The sequence below is a fragment of the Pseudophryne corroboree genome, chromosome 6 (genome assembly GCF_028390025.1).
Source record: "Pseudophryne corroboree isolate aPseCor3 chromosome 6, aPseCor3.hap2, whole genome shotgun sequence".
In the NCBI taxonomy this organism is placed as follows: domain Eukaryota; kingdom Metazoa; phylum Chordata; class Amphibia; order Anura; family Myobatrachidae; genus Pseudophryne; species Pseudophryne corroboree.
The window spans coordinates 823,365,262-823,387,279 of NC_086449.1; the positions used below are offsets into that span (position 1 = coordinate 823,365,262).

The window sequence follows — 22,018 nt, forward strand, 5'->3', positions numbered from 1 at the left end:
TGGTGTGAGTACTGGTTAATGTAGACATATACCCAGAGTAACTGTCTGAAGAACACTATACTTACAGCCTAGTTATTGAGTCAGAATAGACGTCGTCTTATATATGAGGGATGCACAGAGGGATATTTTGCCGGCTGGCATCCAAAATGAATGTAATGTCCATTCTGTCAGGAGGGTATTAGAGACCTGTCACGGGACAGGTGATGCTGACTTTAAAAATATTCTGCCTTATAAGGGTGAGGAATTATTTGGGGATGGTCTCTGGGACCTCGTATCCACAGCCACAGCTGGGAAGAAATATTTTTACCTCAGGTTTCCTCACAGACTAAGAAAACACTGTATCAGGTACAGTCCTTTCGGCTTCAGAAAAGCAAGCGGGTCAAAGGCGTTTCCCTTCTGTACAGAGACAAGGGAAGAGGGAAAAAGCTGCACCAGTCAGCCTGCTCCCAGATTCAAAATTCTTCTCTCGCTTCCTCTGAGCCCACAGCATGACGCGGGGGCTCCACAGGTGTAGCCAGGTACGGTGGGGGGCCGTCTAAAAAATTTCAGCGATAAGTGGGCTCGCTCACAGGTGGATCCCTGGTTCTTTCAAGAAGTATGTCAGGGGTACAAGCTGGAATTCGAGATATCTCCCCCCAGCCGTTTCCTAGATTATGGCTTGCCGACAACTCCCTCAGGCAGGGAGGCTGTACTAAAGGCAATTAATAAGCAGTATTCCCAACAGGTAATACTCAAGTGCCCCTACTTCAACAAGGACGGGGTTACTATTCTACACGGGTTGGGGTACCGAAACCGCATGGTTCGGTGTGACCCATTTATATTAAAATCCTTGAACACATACATAAAAAAATTCAAGTTCAAGATGGAATCGCTCGGGGCGGTTACTGCAAGCCTGGACGAGGGGGATTACATGGTATCCCAGGACATCAAGGATGCTTACCTGCATGTCCCCATTTACCATCCTCGCCAGAAGTACCTCAGATTTGTGGCACAGGATTACCATTACCAAGTCCAGACAGGACTGTACAAGGCACAGAGGGTGTTTACCGGGGTAATGGCCGAAATGATGATACTCCTTCGAAAAAAAGGGAGTTTTAATTATCCCGTACTTGGACAATCTCCTTATAAGGGCGAGGTCCAAGGAGCAGTTGCTAGTCGGGGTAGCACTATTTTGGAAAGTGCTACAACAGCAGAGTTGGATTCTAAACAGTCCAAAGTCACAGCTGGTTCCTATGACACGTCTACTGTTCCTGGGGATGGTTCTGGACACAGACCAGAAATAAGTGTTTCTCCGGGAGGAGAAAGCCAAGGAGCTGTCATCTCTAGTCAGAGACCTCCTGAAGCCAAAGCAGGTATCGGTGCATCATTGCACGCGAATCCTGGGAAAAAGGGTAGCTTCCTACGAAGCAATCCCATTCGGCAGGTTCCATGCAAGAACTTTTCAGTGGGACCTGTTGGACAAGTGGTCCGGATCGCATCTTCAAATGCATCGGCTTATAACCCTGTCTCCAAGGACCAGGGTATCTCTAAAATGGTGGCTGCAGAGTGCCCATCTTAAGGAGGGCCGCAGGTTCGACATACTGGACTAGGTCCTAGTGACCATGGAGGCCAGCCTTTGAGGCTGGGGGCAGTCACACAGGGAAGAAAATTCCAAGGACTTTGGTCAAATCAGGTGACTTCTCTACACAGGCAAGGCCTCTGCTTCAAAACCAGCCGGTACTGATCCAATCAGACAACATCACGGCTGTCGCCCATGTAAACCAACAGGGCGACACAAGAAGCAGGATGGCGATGGCAAAAGCCACAAGGATTCTCCGATGGACGGAAAATCATGTGTTAGCACTGTCAACAGTGTTCATTCCCGGAGTGGACAACTGGGAAGCTGATCTTCTCAGCAGACACGACCTCCACCCGGGAGAGTGGGGACTTCATCCAGAAGTCTTCCAAAGGATTGTACACCTTTGGGAAAGGCCACAGGTGGACATGATGGCGTCCCGCCTCAACAAAAAGTTATAAAAGATATTGCGCCAGGTCAAGGGACCCTCAGGCGATAGTTGTGGACGCTCTGGTAACACCGTGGGTGTACCAGTCGTTTTATGTGTTCCCTCCTCTGCCCCTCATACCAAAGGTATTGAGAATAATAATAAGAAGGCGAGGAGTAAGAACGATACTCGTGGTTCCGGATTGGCCAAGAAGAGCTTGGTACCCAGAACTTCAAAGTGAGGCCGAAAAGGCCCCAACAGAGGAATTTCAACTAGGTCGATTTCTGCATTTCCTGCAAGCAGGAGTGAATATGGGCCTAAAACTGGGCTCCATTAAGGTACAGATCTCGGCTCTGTCGATTTTCTTTCAAAAAGAACTAGCTTCAGTACCTGAAGTTCAGACTTTTGTAAAGGGAGTGCTGCATATTCAGCCCCCGTTTGTGCCCCCTGTGGCACCTTGGGATCTCAACGTGGTGTTGAGTTTCTTAAAATCACATTGGTTTGTACCACTAAAAACCGTGGATCTGAAATATCTCACGTGGAAGGTGGTCATGTTATTGGCCTTGGCTTCGGCCAGGCGAGTATCAGAATTGGCGGCTTTGTCCTGTAAAAGCCCTTATCTGATTTTCCATATGGATAGGGCAGAATTGAGGACTCGTCCCCAGTTTCTCCCTAAGGTGGTGTCAGCGTTTCACCTGAACCAGCCTATTGTGGTGCCTGCGGCTACTAGGGACTTGGAGGACTCCAAGTTGTTAGACGTGGTCAGGGCCCTGAAAATATGTTTCCAGGACGGCTGGAGTCAGAAAATCTGACTCGCTGTTTATCCTATATGCACCCAACAAGCTGGGTGCTCCTGCTTCTAAGCAGACTATTGCTCGTTGGATTTGTAGTACAATTCAGCTTGCACATTCTGTGGCAGGCCTGCCACAGCCAAAATCTGTCAATGCCCATTCCACAAGGAAGGTGGGCTCATCTTGGGCGGCTGCCCGAGGGGTCTCGGCTTTACAGCTTTGCCGAGCTGCTACTTGGTCAGGGGCAAACACGTTTGCAACATTCTATAAATTTGATACCCTGGCTGAGGAGGACCTGGAGTTCTCTCATTCGGTGTTGCAGAGTCATCCGCACTCTCCCGCCCGTTTGGGAGCTTTGGTATAATCCCCATGGTCCTTACGGAGTTCCCAGCATCCACTAGGACGTCAGAGAAAATAAGAATTTACTCACCGGTAATTCTATTTCTTGTAGTCCGTAGTGGATGCTGGGCGCCCGTCCCAAGTGCGGTGTATCTGCAATACTTGTACGTAGTTATTGTTAACTAAATCGGGTTATTGTTGAGCCATCTGTTGAGAGGCTCGGTTGTTTCATACTGTTAACTGGGTTTCATATCACGAGTTATACGGTGTGATTGGTGTGGCTGGTATGAGTCTTACCCGGGATTCAAAATCCTTCCTTATTGTGTACGCTCGTCCGGGCACGGTGTCCTAACTGAGGCTTGGAGGAGGGTCATAGTGGGAGGAGCCAGTGCACACCAGGTAGTCTAAGATCTTTCTAGAGTGCCCAGCCTCCTTCGGAGCCGCTATTCCCCATGGTCCTTACGGAGTTCCCAGCATCCACTACGGACTACGAGAAATAGAATTACCGGTGAGTAAATTCTTATTATTATAACAGAGTTGTAGAAATGAGGACTCACGACAGGCAGGTTCACGGTGAAGCAGTGTCACTGCTCTTTAACATGTATAGACAAGCCTGGACAAACAAGCACATGAAATTAAATAGACAGGTGCAAACAAATGTCCCAGCAGTGAAGTGCTTAATGGTCAGTCTGCTGCGATGGCATGTAGCCCCAATCCGCTATGCTCCTCTTGCAGAGCCAATATCATCAGTCCCTGGTACTACGGAGACTCCAGCCTACTTACTGGCTGCTATGCAGCATCAGTGCACAGAACTCTGTGTGAACGGTAGTTTTAAACTCTCCCTGTTCACTGGTGATGATTCCCAGCTGACTCTGGGCCACCTGGAAAACCCAGAATTCCAAACCACCATTGCTTCTGCAGAGTGCACAGGCTTTGCTTTACTCTCCCTTGGAGTGAGCTGATCCCACAGGAATGTGGGCAATTCAGATGAAAGACAACCCCTCTCACCAATAAATATATATATAAGAGATGCGGTCAAAATCCCGGAAGTCAGGAGACTGACAGCAGAGTCCCGTTGGGTTCCAGAGGCAAGTACAGGGGGTTAAGGTTAGGCTGCGGGGGTGGGGAAGGTTAGGGGTAGTATTAGGGGGAGGGTGAAAATACTGGGCTATCAGGACTCCACTGGATAGCTGACTGTTGGGGTCCTGACTGTCAGGATTTCATACCCAACTAATATATATATATCTCCAATATATATTACAGTTTTAAGATTTTTTTTCATGAGACCAAGCGATGTAATTAGGAGTGTAATGCTGCCATATCTTTTGTTGTCTATATTATATGGCAGCCACTAATGCTGTCTGTAGCATATAAGTCCTTGTTTTCTTGTTTTGCTCATTTGTTTATATACTTTGCTAGGCGCTGCGGATCCCTTGTGGTGCCATATAAATAACTGATAATGATAATAATAATAATAATATATAGCATCCACTAGTGCTCTGTAGTATATGTAGGTCACTAACACTGTCTGAAGTACAGTATATTGGCCCTCATTCCGAGTTGATCGCTAGCTGCTTTCGTTCGCAGCGCAGCGATCAGGGAAAAAAATGGCACTTCTGCGCATGCGACGCAATGCGCATCGTACTCTTACAACAAATGATGTCGTTTCACACAAGGTCTAGCGAAGCATTTCAGTCGCACTGCTGGCCGCAGAGTGATTGACAGGAAGAGGGCGTTTCTGGGTGGTAACTGACCGTTTTCAGGGAGTGAGCGGAAAAACGCAGGCGTGCCGGATAAAAACGCAGGCGTGGCTGGAGAAACGTAGGCGTGGCTGGCCGAACGCAGGGCGTGTTTGTGACGTTAAAACAGGAACTAAATAGTCTGCAGTGATCGCAAGCTAGGAGTAGGTCTGGAGCTACTCAGAAACTGCACAAAATTATTTTGTAGCCGCTGTGCGATCCTTTCGTTCGCACTTCTGCTAAGCTAAGATACACTCCCAGAGGGAGGCGGCTTAGTGTTTGCACGGCTGCTAAAAGCAGCTAGCGAGCGAACAACTCGGAATGAGGGCCATAGTGTTCACTAGCACTGTTAGTAGTATATGGTGGTCACTAATGTTGTATGTAGTATATGAGATGTCACTAATGCTGTCTGTAGTAAATAGGGGTAACTAATACTGTCTGTAGTATATGGTGGTCACTGGTCACTAATGCTGTCTGTAGTAGATGGGGGTCTCTAATACTGTCTGTAGTATATGGAGGTCACTAATACTATCTGTAGTAAATGGGGGTCACTAATACTGTCTGTAGTATATGGGGGTCTCTAATACTGTCTGTAGTATATGGAGGTCACTAATACTGTCTGTAGTATATGGGGGTCACTAATACTGTCTGTAGTATATAGGGCCACTAATACTGTCTAGTATATGAGCGTCACTAATACTGTCTGTAGTATATGGGGGTCACTAATACTGTCTAGTTTATGGGGGTCACTAATACTGTCTGTAGTATATGGGGGTCTCTAATACTGTCTGTAGTATATGGAGGTCACTAATACTGTCTGTAGTATATGGGGGTAACTAATATTGTCTGTAGTATATGGGGGCCACTAATACTGTCTAGTATATGGGGGTCACTAATACTGTCTGTAGTATATGGGGGTCACTAATACTGTCTAGTATATGGGGGTCACTAATACTGTCTGTAGTATATGGGGGTCACTGATACTGTCTATAGTATATGGGGTCACTATTACTGTCTGTAGTATATGGGGTCACTAATACTGTCTGTAGTATATGGGGGTCACTAATACTGTCTGTAGTATATGGGGGTCACTAATACTGTCTGTAGTATATGGGGGTCACTAATACTGTCTATAGTATATGGGGTCACTATTACTGTCTGTAGTATATGGGGTCACTAATACTGTCTGTAGTATATGGGGGCCACTAATACTGTCTAGTATATGGGGGTCACTAATACTGTCTGTAGTATATGGGGGTCACTAATACTGTCTGTAGTATATGGAGGTCACTAGTGCTGTCTGTGGTACATTGCAATTATTGATACTGTCTGTATTATATGGTGGTCATATACAGTATGTAATGGGTGACTGCTATCCACTGGGATGGGGGTGTACAGTGATGAGTTGGGGGCTTGGGAGGGTGGGGTTGTTGCACCTGGGCCCACCACTCACTAGTTTCACCACTTCACTCAGTAGCATTTCCTAAGCATCCAGTGTTCCCTAGTAGCCAGTTCTAGTGCATCACACCCATATGGCAAACATTGTGCATAGAGATGAGCGGGTTGAAGAGGATCCACCCGAACATTGCAAATCCAATGGCTGTTTTGTTCTCCAGGGGCTGTTTTGTCCTCCAGGGGCTGTTTTGTCCTCCATGGGCTGCTGTGTCCTCCATGGGCTGCTGTGTCCATGCAGGTGCTCTGTTCCAATGTAAAAAAAAGTTAAAAGTTACAAATATGTTTAAAAAGTTTTTTTTTTATTGTTTTTTTTCTGTGCTGTACCTCAGTGTAACATTTATACAAGTACTGTGACGCTGTAGGTAATACTGCAGCTTAATATTCATACACGTGTTGTGACTCTGCAGGCTGTACCCCAATTTTATAAAAGTATTGTGACACTGTAGGCTGTACCGCAGTGTAATATTCATACAAGTATTGTGATGCTGCAGACCGTGCCGCAGTGTAATCTTCATACACATATTGTGACACTGCAGGTCGTACTGCAGCTTAATGTTCATACACGTATTGTGACGCTGCAGATCAGACCACAATGTAATATTCATACAAGTATTATGACGCTGCAGATCAGACCGCAGTGTAATACTCATACAAGTATTGTGACACTGCAGGCCGTACCCCAATTTCATACAAGTATTGTGACGCTGCTGGTCATACTGCAGTGTAATATTCATACAAGTATTGTGACGCTACACGGATGCGTTTTAGTATGAGCCTTTATCATGAGGCATTACTGTAGACAAATCACATGGCCCTATGTGGGCACTGCCATTATGTAGTGTTAGGACTGCTGATATCGGAGAAGTCTTGATGCGGCCAGCAGCTAAACATGTCTTTGCAAACGCATGCGACCAATTTCTCTGAAATTCTATTACCAGATAGGTTCAGATATGGTTACAGGTCATTTTTAGTGTGCTGCGGGGGGATACCAGGGAGGGAAAAAGCATCCCCCCTCTCTGTCTGCAGTTTGTTTGTGACCCTTCCACTTTTCTAGCACCTGATAAATAATTATCTCCAGGAATGATTGAGCAACTGCCACTGTTTGTCTGAATGTGTGGGAAGGCACTGAATGGGAGCAGCATTTGGAAGGCATGCTGCTCCTTGTAGTGCTAATGGGAGATCCTAGGGATCCATGTCCCTATGTGGGCACTGCTATTATGTAGTGTTAGGACTGCTGTTATCGGAGAAGCCTTGGCGCGGCTCAGCAGCTAAACATGTCTTTGCAAACGCATGCGACCAATTTCTCTGAAATTCTATTACCAGATAGGCTCAGATATGGTTACAGGTAATTTTTAGTGTGCTGGGGGGTATACCGGGGGGGGGGGGGGGGGGGGGAAGCATCCCCCCTCTCTGTCTGCGGTTAATATAATACAACACAAGGGAGGGTCTAAGGACAATTCCCTCTTGCACCTCTTTTCTTTGCATTATGCCCTGTATGGAGCATTGCTGACTGTAATCTTGTGTAGATGACAAACATTTATATATACTATATATTTATATATATAGTTTTTTAAACTGCCACCCTGTCTGCCACTGCAGTGCCCTTCTGTTTCCTAGATGTGCCATGTTGGAAGTTGAACTGCCACATGTGCCGCCCACTGCTGTCGCTTAGCTTAGGGACTAATTCAGGTCTGATCGCTGGGCTGCGTTTTTTGCAGCCCTGCGATCAGATAGTCGCTGCCTACAGGGGGAGTGTATTTTCGCAATGCAAGTGTGCGATCCCATGTGTACACTGAGCTGTTAAAACCCACTGTGTGCAGTCTCTGTGCAGCCCAGGACTTACTCCTCCAGTGCGATGAGAACAGGCTGATCGGGGCCGGAGCTGGCGTCACACACCCTCCCTGAGAACGCTTGGACACGCCTGTGTTTTCCCTGACACTCCCTGTAAACGGTCAGTTACCACCCACAAACGGCCTCCTCATGTCAATCACCTTGTGAACGCCCGTGCGTTCGGCTTTTCCGCACCATCACGTCGCTGGCCAGCGATGCCGGTTGCTGTTGTCCGACGCACGTGACATTGCGGTGCATATGCATGCGCAGTTAGGATCCGATCGCCCGCTGTGCAAAAACAGCAGCGATCAGATCTGAATTACCCCCTTAGTCATCCAGCTACCTCGGGGCAATTTTGGCCTAAATTAGAGGAAAACAATATTGTGAGGTGTGAGGTGGTCAAACTCAAATGGAAATAAGTGGACTGTTATTGAGGTTAATAATACTGTAGGAACAAAACTACCCCCAAATTCTGTGATTTTAGCTGTTTTTATGATTTGAAAAAAAAATCCAAAACCAAAACACACAAGGGCGGTTTTGGCAAAACCAAATAAAGATCCAAAACATGAAGGATATATAGATCCAAAACCAAAACACGGGGTCGGCGCACATCTCTAATTGTGCAGCTAACCCTCAATCACCCCCCCCCCCCACCACCACAACCACCACCACCACAACCACCCCCCCGCAGGGGCTCAATAAGCAGATGCCCAAGGAGTATAAGGGCCCTAGTCTGGTAGCTGAGAGTCCCCTTTTTCCAGGGGAACCAGATTTTTAAAATCGGCCCTGGGGAACCGGAAATATCTGACTTTAAAGCAGTGGTCCCCATCCGAGCCGGGTAATTGCTCTTCCCAGCCAGATATCATGGGTTCTGTCTGACTAATACCACTTTCAGACATGCTCCAAATTCCCGGGATTTTGCACATGAACGCGCATCGCCATCAACCCAGGAATTTGGTATGTCTGAAAGGCCCCGACCTGGGAACGTGATCCGGGTCGCCAACCCTGCAATTGACCTGGGTTTTTCCTGAGACTCACGCCGGCTTAGGTCTGAAAGGTACGACCCAGGACCTTACTCCCAGGTCGCACCTGATTGGCAGGGCTGCCTGGAGGGGGCCGGAGTGAAAAGGGGGCGTGCGCCGGCTACTGTAGTCTGTGCTGCTGTGAGTAGTTGAAGCAACTGGTGCAGCCAAAAAACAGGGAGGCAGCCTGTTGGAGTGTGTGTGTGTGTGTGTGTGTGTGTGTGTGTGTGTGTGTGTGTGTGTGTGTGTGTGTGTGTGTGTGTGTGTGTGTGTGTGTGTGTATTACATGCATGTGTGTGTTTGAGTGTGACGTGTATATGTAAGACGTGTGTGTAAATGTAACAGTCAGTGGCGGATCTAGACTTAACTTTTAGGGGGGGCAGTTTAAGAATGATGACTCCTCCCCCTAATCATAGCTCCTCCCACTTACAAATGCCCCTCCCATTCACTTCTAAAAATTTCCTATTGTTGCCATTACTATCAAAATGTTGCCAGATGTGGCGAGAACCCTGCACACTGGTGATACAGACTGGCGAATCGCCATTCCTGCATGCATCTGCACATTCGTAGATCACACATGCACAATCGTGCAAGCCAGATTTGGACTACCAGTCCACTTTCAGAGAGAAAAAAAGTTAAATACATTTATTTTAGCAGGAAAAAAAGCTTTATATAAATACAAATTTCTTTTAATAGATCCTGTGATGGCATCAGTAATAGGACAACAATGGTATACATTATAGCACACGGTTTGAGCCGAAATTCACATTACAGTACACTCTATTAGCCAAAATTCACATTATAGCATGCAAAATGAGCCGAAATTCACATTATAGCACACAGAATGAGCCAAAAGTCACATTATAGCACGCAGAATGAGCCGAAATTCACATTATAGCACACAGAATGAGCCAAAAGTCACATTATAGCACGCAGAATGAGCCAAAAGTCACATTATAGCACGCAGAATGAGCCAAAAATCACATTATAGCACACAGAATGAGCCGAAGTTCACATTATAGCACACAGAATGATCCAAAATTCACATTATAGCAAACAGAATGAGCCAAAATGCAGGGAGAGTGACAGCAGGGACATAGGGACAGGGAGAAAGAGAGAGAGAGAGACAGAGGGTGGGATGAAGAGAGGTAAGGGTGGAGGGAAAAGGGGGGGTCGGAGAGGGAAAGAAAGAAAGAGACGAGGAAGGGTGCAGAGGGAAAGGGGGCGGGATAGCAAGAGGGGGGAGAAAGAGACGGAAGGGTGGAGAGGAGGGGGGGACCACATCTGACTGAGACCTATATTTGATAAACTGTATTTTTAGAGTTAGGATGAAAACTAGAATGTACTCACCCTGGGAGGGAGCTGGCAGCCGGGGAGGAAGGAAGTCCAACGGGATGATCCGCAGCTGAATATTGTACAGTGGCTGCTGGTCTCGGGGGAGGGTCCAGCCACCAGGCAGGAAGATCAGGGTCATTGATGCTCAGGGAGGAGTTGAATCTGTGTGACAGCAGCTGCTGATGGGAAGTGTCCAAATCTCCCGCCCGGTAGCCCAATGAGCCCCTATCACCACACTACTGCTACAGGCCCCCCCCCAGTGACCTGCCAGGCATTTTGGTTGCCTGATGCCAATAGTGCCTACAGAGACCGATACCGCCCCGACCCTTGCAGCATTGCCTGCATAGTACCTCCCGCAGCACGGCTTAGTTGCTCCCCTGCCTCCAGTCACATCTGTGACTGAGGTAGAGAGTGCAGGTGCCAGCATCACAGTGGGGTAATCACAACTGTGCACCTCCGGAGCAGAGCTGAATAGTTTACCCCTGCTGCTGGATGAAAGAAATTATAATCTCTTATCTTCTTTCGTCCAGCAGCAGGGGTAAGCTATTTAGCTCTGCTCCGGAGGTGCACAGTTGTGATTATCTCACTGCGATGTCGACACCTGCAATCTCTATCTAATTTAAATGTCAGTGCCTCCAACCAACCTTCTTTAGTCTCATTCGGCTCCTCTCCCAGCACACCACAGTGACTGATGGTGCAGGAGAGGAGACTTTGGTGAATGCGCTGGAGCTCCGGCACTCGGCGGCTGTCCAATGTGCTCAGTCTGACAGGGCCCGGGCCGGAAGCAGCTGGCGTCACATGTTAAACTGCCCTGTAATGGGTTCCCATGCGGAGAGCAGCCTGTGTCAGGTGGACGGGTAGCCGCAGCAGAGAGTGCGTGACGTCAGTCACTGAGCCCTCCTGTGTCTGGCGCACAATGTCGGGCCGGCCCTGCGCTGATGATCGTCGCGCGGGACCCGGCCATCCATCCCGGTGCCGGTATGTTTAGGGGGGGCGTTCGCCCTAATCGCCCCCCGCTAAATCCGCCACTGGTAACAGTGTGTGTGTGTGTGTGTGTGTGTGTGTGTGTGTGTGTGTGTGTGTGTGTGTGACATGAACGTAGCCTGGTCTGACCTGGCTGTCAGGGCAGACCAGGCTTATGTCTGAAAGGGGTCGACCTGGGAATTTCTTAGGTCTCAGGTTTAGTGTGAAAGGGGGTCCCAGCAAAAGCCCGGGATTTTTCAGAGGTGAAAATCCCGGTCTGAAGCAGGGAAATTCCTGGGTCCTATGTCTGAAAGGGATATTAGAGTTTTTCTGAGGGTATACTGCAAAAGCTGGGACTCTCCCCTTTCGGTGGACACTGGCAGCTTGTCTCTATAATGCTCAGAACCAGAGATATTATCCTTCCAGCAGCCGGTCCCTGCTCCAGCTCCACACACCTGGTATGCAGTTTTATATTTTCGTTGGTAGATTGCTCTGGCTCCGGATGTCTGATCCCCAAGTCCCCAGAACCTCCTGATAGGTGTCCCCAGTACCTCCTGAAAGGTGTCCCCAGTACCCCCTGAAAGGAGGAACTCTCCAGTTGTGCATCCCACTGAAAGCTAAGAAATCTATTTCCAGGAACTGGAGATATCTGCAGTCAAGCAATCTGCCCTCCCACCGGAAAATGCTGAATATAAAGCCCACTCCACTATCCACCCCTCCCCTGTGTATTAAACACCTCCTACCACCCTGGAAGTCATGTACCGGGACCCCTTCATTCAGCCCAATGCCCCCTACTACAGTTTAGTGTTCTCCCTCCCGCCCCATCTCCCACCATCTGTGCAGTAAAGGAGTAATTAGCAGAAATTACTACTCCAGGTCCTACATGCTGAGCGGAAGATAGAACACCCCTTACCGCCCGCAGGACATCAAAGCTGCCGCTGATAGCACCCCCCACCCCTACCACTGGAGCGGGGCCCTAGTGCACTGCTTTGCCCAGGGGCCTACACCATACTTACCTACATTCTGGCTGCTCTCTGCGGGAGAGAGCAGCCAGGTCGGCTCAGAGGCCGGGCAGGGGAGGCTGTGACGTCGTGGAGAGGGTGGTCCGGAGGCGGGGGCGGAGAAAGGTCGGAGCAAGGGCGGGTCATGACGATGCCTCTTTTAAGCCCGGTCCCCCGCTCTGTAATGCGGCGATCACCGGCATTACACTGCAGGGGGCGTGGCTATGATGACGCGATTCAGCAAGAAACGCGTCATCAACTGCCCGGACCGCCCACTTTACACACTAAGTGGGCGGACGGGCAGGGGGGACCCCACGAATCGGGAGACTTGCCTGCTCTTCCGGGGGGCCGGGAGGGTCACCCGATTTTCGGGAGCCTCCCGGCCATTCCGGGAGAGTAGGCAAGTATGGCCTACACTGCTGTTAAGGTAGCCCTGCCTCTTCCCGATACACATTACACCTGTTTCGCTTTGTAGTAGTACGGGTGGGCTGTACTCGGGCGTAAAGTGCAAGTTGCAGATTTCTTGCAGTCACTTCACTTTTTACTCATCAGTTTCAGTTTCTGGGCTGAGCGTCTTTCTCGTTTAAAATGTGAGACTTATTCAGACACAAAAAACAACTGGGAACATCAAAAATACTCTGCTGGATTACGCTGATGAAGGTGATGTATGACATGTGTACCCCTGTGTGTGAGTCTGAAGCTGCATAAGAGGTGCTGCAATGCACCGGCTGCGCCTTTCCTCATGCCAAGTTCTGCTGTGCTTCATCTGAGACTCTGTAGGTGTGTAACACTAACTCCTGTACAATTAAAGTCACAGCCCAGCGTCTCTGATACCCGGCGACTGGTGTTTCCGCGATGCAAATAAAACGCAAAGTTTAAGGAAAAATACAGTGTGCTGCTCCTCTCAGAGGAACTCAGAGGCACGTGGCGTAAAGACGCTAGGTGTATGGGGCCGCACCTATATGCTTGTTATATTTGCTTATTATAAACTAATGTAAAAACAGATTATGATTACTGTGAATATATCAATGCATACTGCCCTTAATTATTACTATCTATCCGCACTTTGTGTGTACGTATTCTAATAGTTGCCTAGTAATGTCAGAGACGACAGCTGTACACGCAACAATTGCTCCATCGGGCGCCATCTAGTGGCTACCGACGCGCAAAACACTTGAATCCCCCCCATAGAGAGGAGGAACAGCGTTAGCCTTTTATTCTATAGGATAATAATAATACATAATGCCCCCTTGAGTGGTATGCACCTACAGTACAAGAGGGCGTGTAATACAGTATATATTGTATATATGAAGGTGGATTTGTGTTATATTTCTCTCTATCACATGCTGGGCGGGTAGGATGCCGTCAAACCAGGATTGGTGCTGGCAGGTTCGAGGTGCAGAGTCTTATGGACCCCAGGCCTTTGCCAAGAACCGCTGCGGGATGGGCTTTGCTGCCGGGCGTCTGCAGGTCCAGCCCTCTAGTTGCTCCTTGGAGGTGATGGCATGGGAGTATAACAGAAGCACAGCTGGCAATAATATAGATTAACAAACGCTGGATGTGATGTGATATAATACCCTGCCACTTGGCCAGTGCCTAGAGCCTTCTATTAATAGGGGATTTAAACTTAGTGCCAATGTGATGCCACATTTTGTGCACAAATCTTTTAATGCTGGAAGCGGCACACACGTCCCTATGGGAGACACTGCTGCTGGGGAAGAAGAGCTGGAGCCACCAGCCTACACAGCAGGAGAGCAGGCTGCCCAAAGACCCCACTGGACCCTACAAGTAGGCACAGAGTGGCATTTTGTGGCACTCTCCTCGTTCTCTCTCAGCCTGACACCTCCACCTGAGGCTTGGTTGTAGTTGGTGCTCTTGATAGGTTTCTTCTCACCAGAGGTCGGCTCTGGGACTCCCATGGTGAACTGAATGTATAATCAGGTATAAATAACACAACACAGCCCATCTGAATAAAAGACCTTTTCTTCTTGAACTTTATTATTGGAGAAAATATTTGCGATTGATCCTCTATAAACGTGAAAACGCTCAGAGGTCTAGATTTGGGAAATACACAGACAAAAAGGAAACAATCTTTTGCAAACACTTCATTTACTGATTCATATACCAATATGTGTGGTAAATTAATAGATCTTACATAAGAAGAAACTAGAATAATAAACGTGTTTATGTAGTAACAACAGCGTTCACTGTAGTGTATCACACTACAGTGATTTGTAAATTAGCTAATATTATTGCATTTCCTTATACCGTAGATACTTTTAGAAAACACTCATCCTCTATATTCTTATCACCAACTAATATTATTTATATTACTAAGTAACAACTTTAACAATTTTCAGCTGACGATGGCCCTGTTGGTGCACATATATAGTTGGTGATGGCCCTGTTGGTGCACATATATAGTTGGTGATGGCCCTGTTGGTGCACATATATAGTTGGTGATGGCCCTTTTGGTTCACATATAGATCTGGTAATGGCCCTGTTGGTGCACATACTGTATATAGATGGTGGGTGACCCGGGTCACTAACAGTGATAAAGAAAACAGACAATGCTGTACTACACTTATCCTATCATCTAAAGAGTGGATGTCCTATCATCGTGGAGGTGATACCTAAAGCAACCAATCAGATTTTAGCTATTATTATTTAGTACATTCTAAAAAAATTATAGCTAGCACCTGATTGGTTGATACGGGCAACACCTCCACTTGTCCTCTTTAGAAGGTTTGATATAAACAATCTTAGACTACAATTCCCAACAGGAGGAGCTTTATAGAGATAACTGCCACTCATCCACTACATACACATCACAACAAGTAGCACTGACTACACTAATAGGGTGCTCACTGGCTGACAGACAGATATTGCAGCCAATCACAGCTCTCAGTGGGCCTTTACGCTAATGCCTGTAGAATACATTTCCCAGTACACTTCCGAGGCCGTGTGTCTCAATCGGCCTGCGACTCTATGCGCAGTGCAACTTTGTGGAGTTGGAAAATATTGACCATTTGTGTGGATATCGCCAATACACGTGACACAGAATCAGACCCAGTGAGTAAGAGGTGAAGAAATCCCTCAGAAATGTATATTTATAATTAAACTTTCTAAGACACCAACAAGGGAACACATCCAGACTGGACACTGGACATTAGGGATAGCCATTGATGGTTAGTAACCATTAATGGCCTGACTACGATTTCTTATTATTATTTCTCTTGAGTCCCCCACATAGTTATACACCCGGCCCATACACATAATGCAGCATGGAGGGGCTCAGTGAGGGCGGCAGTATAGGTGTATAAGTGTCTGATGGGGTCACACAGAGAATAAAAGGACATCTGTCCTGCCTCATAATCCAGATATACCCTCACTCTGTCACAGGGGATACTGTCAGGTAACTGGATCTCTCTACTGTCATGTATCACTGAGTAGTGATTATTATACCTATACACACACCAGGACTTGTTATTATCTCCAATGTATGACTGCGGTCCTCTCCTGTCTATATTGATATAACATATCCCTACTTTCCAGATATATGATTTACTGACATCCACCTCCCAGTAATGTCGCCCTGAGGAGAATCCTCTGTTGCCTAAAACCTGATGATAATCCTGAAATCTCTCTGGTGTTACTGGGTGATTCTGGTTAGTATGTGACCTGGATGCAGTTTTCCTGTCACCTGATATCTGTATATTATTATTAGCTGTGGCTACATCCAGTAATATGTCTGTATCTTCCTGCACATAGATCCCTGTATTTATACCTGTTATTATATCAGATAATGTGTGTAATGTCCCTGAGATGAGACCCACATCCAGATCTCCTGCACCATGGACCTGGTTATCATGTCTCTCTGTGTCCTCAGTATCACACAAGTCCCCTGTGTCTGGTTCCTGTAAGACAATCACTGGATCAGACATGTTACACAGTTCCTCAATGTGATGCATCTTCCCGGACAGCTCGTCCTTCTTTATTTCCAGCTGCTGGATCAGATCAGAGACCGGGAGTGAAACGCGCTGTTCCTGCCTGGAGATCTCACTCAGGACTCTCTTCTCCAGGTCTTCCAGCTGTCTCCTGATGTCTCTAAACAGGACAGTGACTCTCTCTGTTACACCGGATGTTTTTTCCTGATCTTCTCTCCTGCGCTCCTGCAGACTATAGATTCTTTGGTCAGCCTCCTCTATATTTGTGGACAATCTCAGCAGAATATTTCCTAGTTTTTCCTTCTTCTTTTCAGAGGCCTCATCCAGCGACTTCACATGGTGTCCCCGATGTTCTCCAGCCAAACTGCAGGACACACAAATGCACAGAGAGTCCTCAGTGCAGTAATACTCCAGGACCTTCTTATGGACGGAGCATTTCCCGTTCCCCAGGGCAGTGGTGGGATCACATAAGACGTGTTCTGCTGACTTGCTGTGTACTCTCAGGTGTTTATCACACAGAAAAGCCTCACACAGCAGACAGGATTTAGCAGCAGGTACAGGAGAGTCCACACAGTAAGTGCAGAAGATCCCAGTCTCCTCCTGATCTGGTCGAGTAGACAGGAACCTCCCCACTATGTTACACAGAGGAATGTTCTGTATCAGTGCAGGACGCTCCTGACACTCTGCTCTGCAGTCAGGACAGGTATAAACTAGAGATGAGCGGATTCGGTTTTACTCGGTTCTCAAAACCGAATCTTATTGGCTATCCAAAACACGTGACATCCGTGAGCCAATTAGATGCCGTTTTGAGAACCGAGTAAAACCGAGTAAAACCGAACCCGCTCATCTCTAGTATAAACTCCAGCCCCCTCCTGTGTATCCAGCACACGATCAATACAGACCCGGCAGAAGTTGTGGCCACATCTCAGGGTTACAGGATCAGTATAAATGCTCAGGCAGATGGAACAGTCCAGCTCCAGTCTCAGATCAGCAGACGCCATCGCTGGAAGCAGGAGAGAGAAATGAAAGTGAAAGTCTCTGACACTCAGATACCAGTGGGTGTGTTCCACATTCTGCACACAGGGGGAGGGGGAGCTGTGACTCTGGTTATAGCTACAGGCTCAGTTATATTACACTAAAGGGGCACAGCTCATACATAAAGAGACATAAAATGTACATATTCTGCAAATAGGAAAGATTATTTAATATGATGAAATGTATTAATTGTGCACATTTTACACAAGTTCCATTTATGAAAAATACATAGTTACAGTTTGTTGCAAGGGAGAGAGCACCAGGACAAAGCCCAACAGGGCCATTTACATCGGACATTAGCGTGCTCCCCACATTCTCACACCCACTCGCACTGCACCCATGAGACCAGAACATATATCATTTTATCAAAAATAAGATTTTACTCACCGGTAAATCTATTTCTCGTAGTCCGTAGTGGATGCTGGTGACTCCGTAAGGACCATGGGGAATAGACGGGCTCCGCAGGAGATAGGGCACTCTAGAAAAGAATTAGGTCTACTGGTGTGCACTGGCTCCTCCCTCTATGCCCCTCCTCTAGACCTCAGTTAAGGAAACTGTGCCCGGAAGAGCTGACATTACAAGGAAAGGATTTTGGAATCCAGGGTAAGACTCATACCAGCCACACCAATCACACCGTATAACTTGTGATAACCAAACCCAGTTAACAGTATGAACAATTACAAAACATCAGACAACCTGATGTAACATAACATAACCCTTTGTTAAGCAATAACTATATACAAGTATTGCAGAAGAAGTCCGCACTTGGGACGGGCGCCCAGCATCCACTACGAACTACGAGAAATAGATTTACCGGTGAGTAAAATCTTATTTTCTCTAACGTCCTAAGTGAATGCTGGGGACTCCGTAAGGACCATGGGGATTATACCAAAGCACCCCAACGGGCGGGAGAGTACGGATGACTCTGCAGCACCGAATGAGCTAACTCAAGGTCCTCAGCTAGGGTATCAAACCTGTAGAACTTTGCAAATGTGTTTGAACCCAACCAAGTAGCTGCTCGGCAAAGTTGCAATGCAGAGACCCCTCGGGCAGCCGCCCAAGAAGAGCCCACCTTCCTTGTGGAATGGGTCTTTACTGATTTTGGATGCGACAACCCAGCCGCAGAATGAGCCTGCTGAATCGTGTCACAGATCCAGCGAGCAATAGTTTGCTTTGAAGCAGGAGCACCCAGCTTGTTGGATGCATACAGGATAAACAGCGACTCCGTTTTCCTGACCTTAGCCGTTCTGGCCACATAACTCTTCAAAGCCCGCACTACATCTAGTAACTCAGAATCCTCCCAGCCACTGGTAGCTACAGGCACCACAATAGGTTGTTTCATATGAAAAGATGACACTACCTTCAGCAGAAATTGCTGACGAATCCGCAATTCTGCCCTGTCCATATGAAAAACCAGATAGGGGCTTTATATGTGACAAAGCCGCCCATTCCGACACACGCCTAGCTAAAGCTAAGGCTAAAAAGTAAAACATGACCACCTTCTACGTGAGATATTTTAACTCTACTGATTTTAGTGGTTCAAACCAATGTGATTTCAAGAAAATCAACACCACGTTCAGATCCCAAGGTGCCACTGGAGGCACAAACGGGGGCTGTATATGCAGCACTCCCTTACAAAGGTCTGAACTGCAGGAAAAGAAGTCAGTTCTTTTTTTTTTTTAAATGGCCAAGCCTGATATCTGGACCTTAATGGATCCTATTCTTAGGCCCAAAGACACTCCCGATTGTAGGAAGTGAAAGAAAACGGCCCAGCTGGAATTCCTCAGTAGGAGCATTCCTGGCCTCACACCGAGCAACATATTTTTTGCCATATACGGTGATAATTTTCAACCGTCACATTGAACACTGTACATTATAGTAGTCTACACTGGAGTCAAACGCCGTGTCTATCTCAGCGTCCCTTATTTTGGATAGTGAACCTTGAGAGACTCTAACGATCTCTGCGACATAAGGACTGACATGGGTAGATTTCCTGTCCGTTCTCCAAACTCAGGTGCAATAAATTCACCTTAGCACATATCCAAACAGGTGTCGGCGTCGTCGACGGAGACACCCACTCACACACATATTTGCTCCATCTTCTTGGAACCTACAGGGCCCCTGTTGCAACCAAGCCTGTCTTAGAGGCCGAGGCCATGGGTCCTCTGTGAGCATCTCTTGCAGATCTGGATACCAAGTTCTTCTTGGCCAATCCGGAACAATGAGTATTGTTCTCACCCCTCTCTTCCTTATGATTCTCAGTACCTTGGGTATGAGATGACGAGGGGAAAATACATACACCGACTGTAACACCCACGGTGTCACTAGCGTATCCACAGTTATCGCCTGAGGGTCTCTTGACCTGGCGCCATACTGCCGTAGCTTTTTGTTGAGGCGAGATGCCATCATGTCTACTTGTGGCAGTTCCCACCGACTCGCCATCAGCGTGAAAACTTCTTGATGAAGTCCCCACTCTCCCGGGTGTAGGCCGTGCCTGCTGAGGAAGTCTGCTTCCCAGTTGCCCGGAATGAACACTGCTGACAGTGCGCTTACGTGATTCTCCGCCCAGCGAAGAAATCTGGTGGCTTCCATCCTCGCCACCCTGCTCCTTGTAACGCCTTGGCGGTTTACATGAGCCACTGTTGTCTGAGTGAATCAGAACCGGTTGGTCGCGAAGCAGGGTCTCCGCTTGACCTAGGGCGTTGTATATGGCCCTTAGGTCCAGGATATTGATGTGAAGGCAAGTCTCCTGACTTGACCACAGACCTTGGAAATTTCTTCCCTGTGTGACTGCCCACCCCCCTCCCTCGGAGGCTTGCATCCGTGGCCACCAGGACCCAGTCCCGAATGCCGAATCAGCGCCCTCGCGAAGGTGAGAACTCTGCAGCCACCACATGAGAGACACCCTGGCCCTGGGGGATAGGGTGATTAATCGATGCTTCTGAAGCTGTGATCCGGACCACTTGTCCAGTAAGTCCCATTGGAAGGTCCTCGCATGGAACCTGCCGACGGGAATGGCCTCTTATGATGCCACCATCTTTCCCAGGACTCGAGTGCAGTGATGCACTAACACCTTCTTTGTGTATATAGATTTCTGACCAGTGTCATGAGCTCCTGAGCTCTCTCTATTGGGAGATAAATCCCTTTCTGGTCTGTGTCTAGGATCATGCCTAGGATGGGCAGATGAGCTGTAGGAACCAACTGCGACTTTGGAATATATAGAATTCAGTCGTGTTACCGTTACACTTCCCGAGAAAGTGATACGCTGTTCAGCAACTGCTCTTTTGATCTCGCTTCTATGTAGAGATCTTCTAAATACGTGACAATAGTGACACCTTGCTTCCACAGGATCACTCTCACTTCCGCCATTACCCTGGTCTAAACTGGTAATGACAATCCCCGACCCGCAATACTGAGGTACGCCTGATGAGGTGGATAAATGGGGACCTGAAGGTATTCATCCTTATGTCCCGAACCCCCTTTCAGGCTTACAATGACCGCTCTAAGCGATGCCATCTAGAACTTGCCCCCTTTTCAGGTATATGTTCAGGGATTTTAATTCAATATGGGTCTGACCAAACCTTTTGGTTTTGGGACCACAACATGGTCAAATAAAAATAATCCCCTCCTTGTTGAATGAGGGGAACCTTGACCACAATATACAATTTGTGAAATGCAGTTCACACTGTTTCCCTCTTGTGAGGGGAAGCCGTCAGGGCCATCGGTGAGGGGGCATTTTTTCTTGTATCCCTGAGACACAATATCTAACAGGTAGTGAACCCACTTGCGGCTGCACTTCCGAAAGCGTGCCCCCACCGGGCCTAGCTCCGCCTGTGAAGCCCCAGTGACATACGGTGGATTATGTAGAGGCTGGGGAGGACTTTTCTCTGCCCCCGCCTCTGGCAAGAATGGATGCATCTCGGACTTTCTTGTTTCTTTATTCGAAAAGCTACATTTGATAATGTCGTGCTTTCCTAGGCCGTGCAGGGATATAAGGCCAAATATCAGAATTACCAGATATAGCCGTGGAGACCCGATCCGATAAACCATCTCCACCCAATCCTCAGCCTTCCATATGCCTCTTAAGGCTGCATCGTCTGTCCATTGTACAGGACACGTCAAGCAGAAATCGACATAGCTTTGTCACTAGGACCCAGTATACTCATGTCTCTATGGGCATGTTTTTATATATATATATATATATATATATGTGTATATATATATATATATATATATATATATACATATCTCTTAAGACAGCATCATTAATATAAATATATATATATCCCTACATATATATATATATATATATATATATATATATATCTCTATACATACTAGGGTCTCTATCTCTGCTGATAAGGTACCTGTCCACGCTGCCACAGCGCTATAAACCCATGCCGACCCAATTGCCGGTCTGAGTAGTGTACCATAATGTGCACGCTATCTGCAGGATCCCTGAGAATAGCTGTAGCATAAGGGCTGCCTTTTGTGACACCCCAGGGGAAGATTTCCATCTTATCCTGGCCCTAGTGGGTAAAGGATACTGTCTGAGAAATCTTTGTGGGAAGCTTCAGTC

General features: G+C 47.4%; 1 protein-coding gene across 1 annotated transcript; it reads right to left on the minus strand.

Annotated features, from left to right (window-relative positions):
- Positions 1-14,196: 14,196 nt before the first annotated feature.
- Positions 14,197-20,808, minus strand: LOC134934709 (E3 ubiquitin-protein ligase TRIM39-like). The gene is made up of 3 exons (XM_063930079.1): positions 20,684-20,808; positions 16,006-17,092; positions 14,197-14,382 (listed from the first exon to the last, which is right to left on the minus strand). The coding sequence occupies exons 1-3, from the start codon at positions 20,806-20,808 to the stop codon at positions 14,197-14,199; spliced, it is 1,398 nt and encodes a 465-aa protein (XP_063786149.1).
- Between the last annotated feature and the right edge of the window lie 1,210 nt (positions 20,809-22,018).

Bases quoted from the DNA above. Each gene is read 5' to 3' on its own strand.
- LOC134934709 (XM_063930079.1), bottom strand. From the start codon at position 20,808: ATGGCGGAAGTGAGAGTGATCCTGTGGAAGCAAGGTGTCACTATTGTC. The intron at 17,093-20,683 runs GTAACGGTAACA...TCCTGACTGCAG, and splicing joins GTATCACTTTCTCGGGAAGT to AGCAGAGTGTCAGGAGCGTC. The intron at 14,383-16,005 runs GTAGGGATATGT...TTATACATTCAG, and splicing joins GTAAATCATATATCTGGAAA to TTCACCATGGGAGTCCCAGA.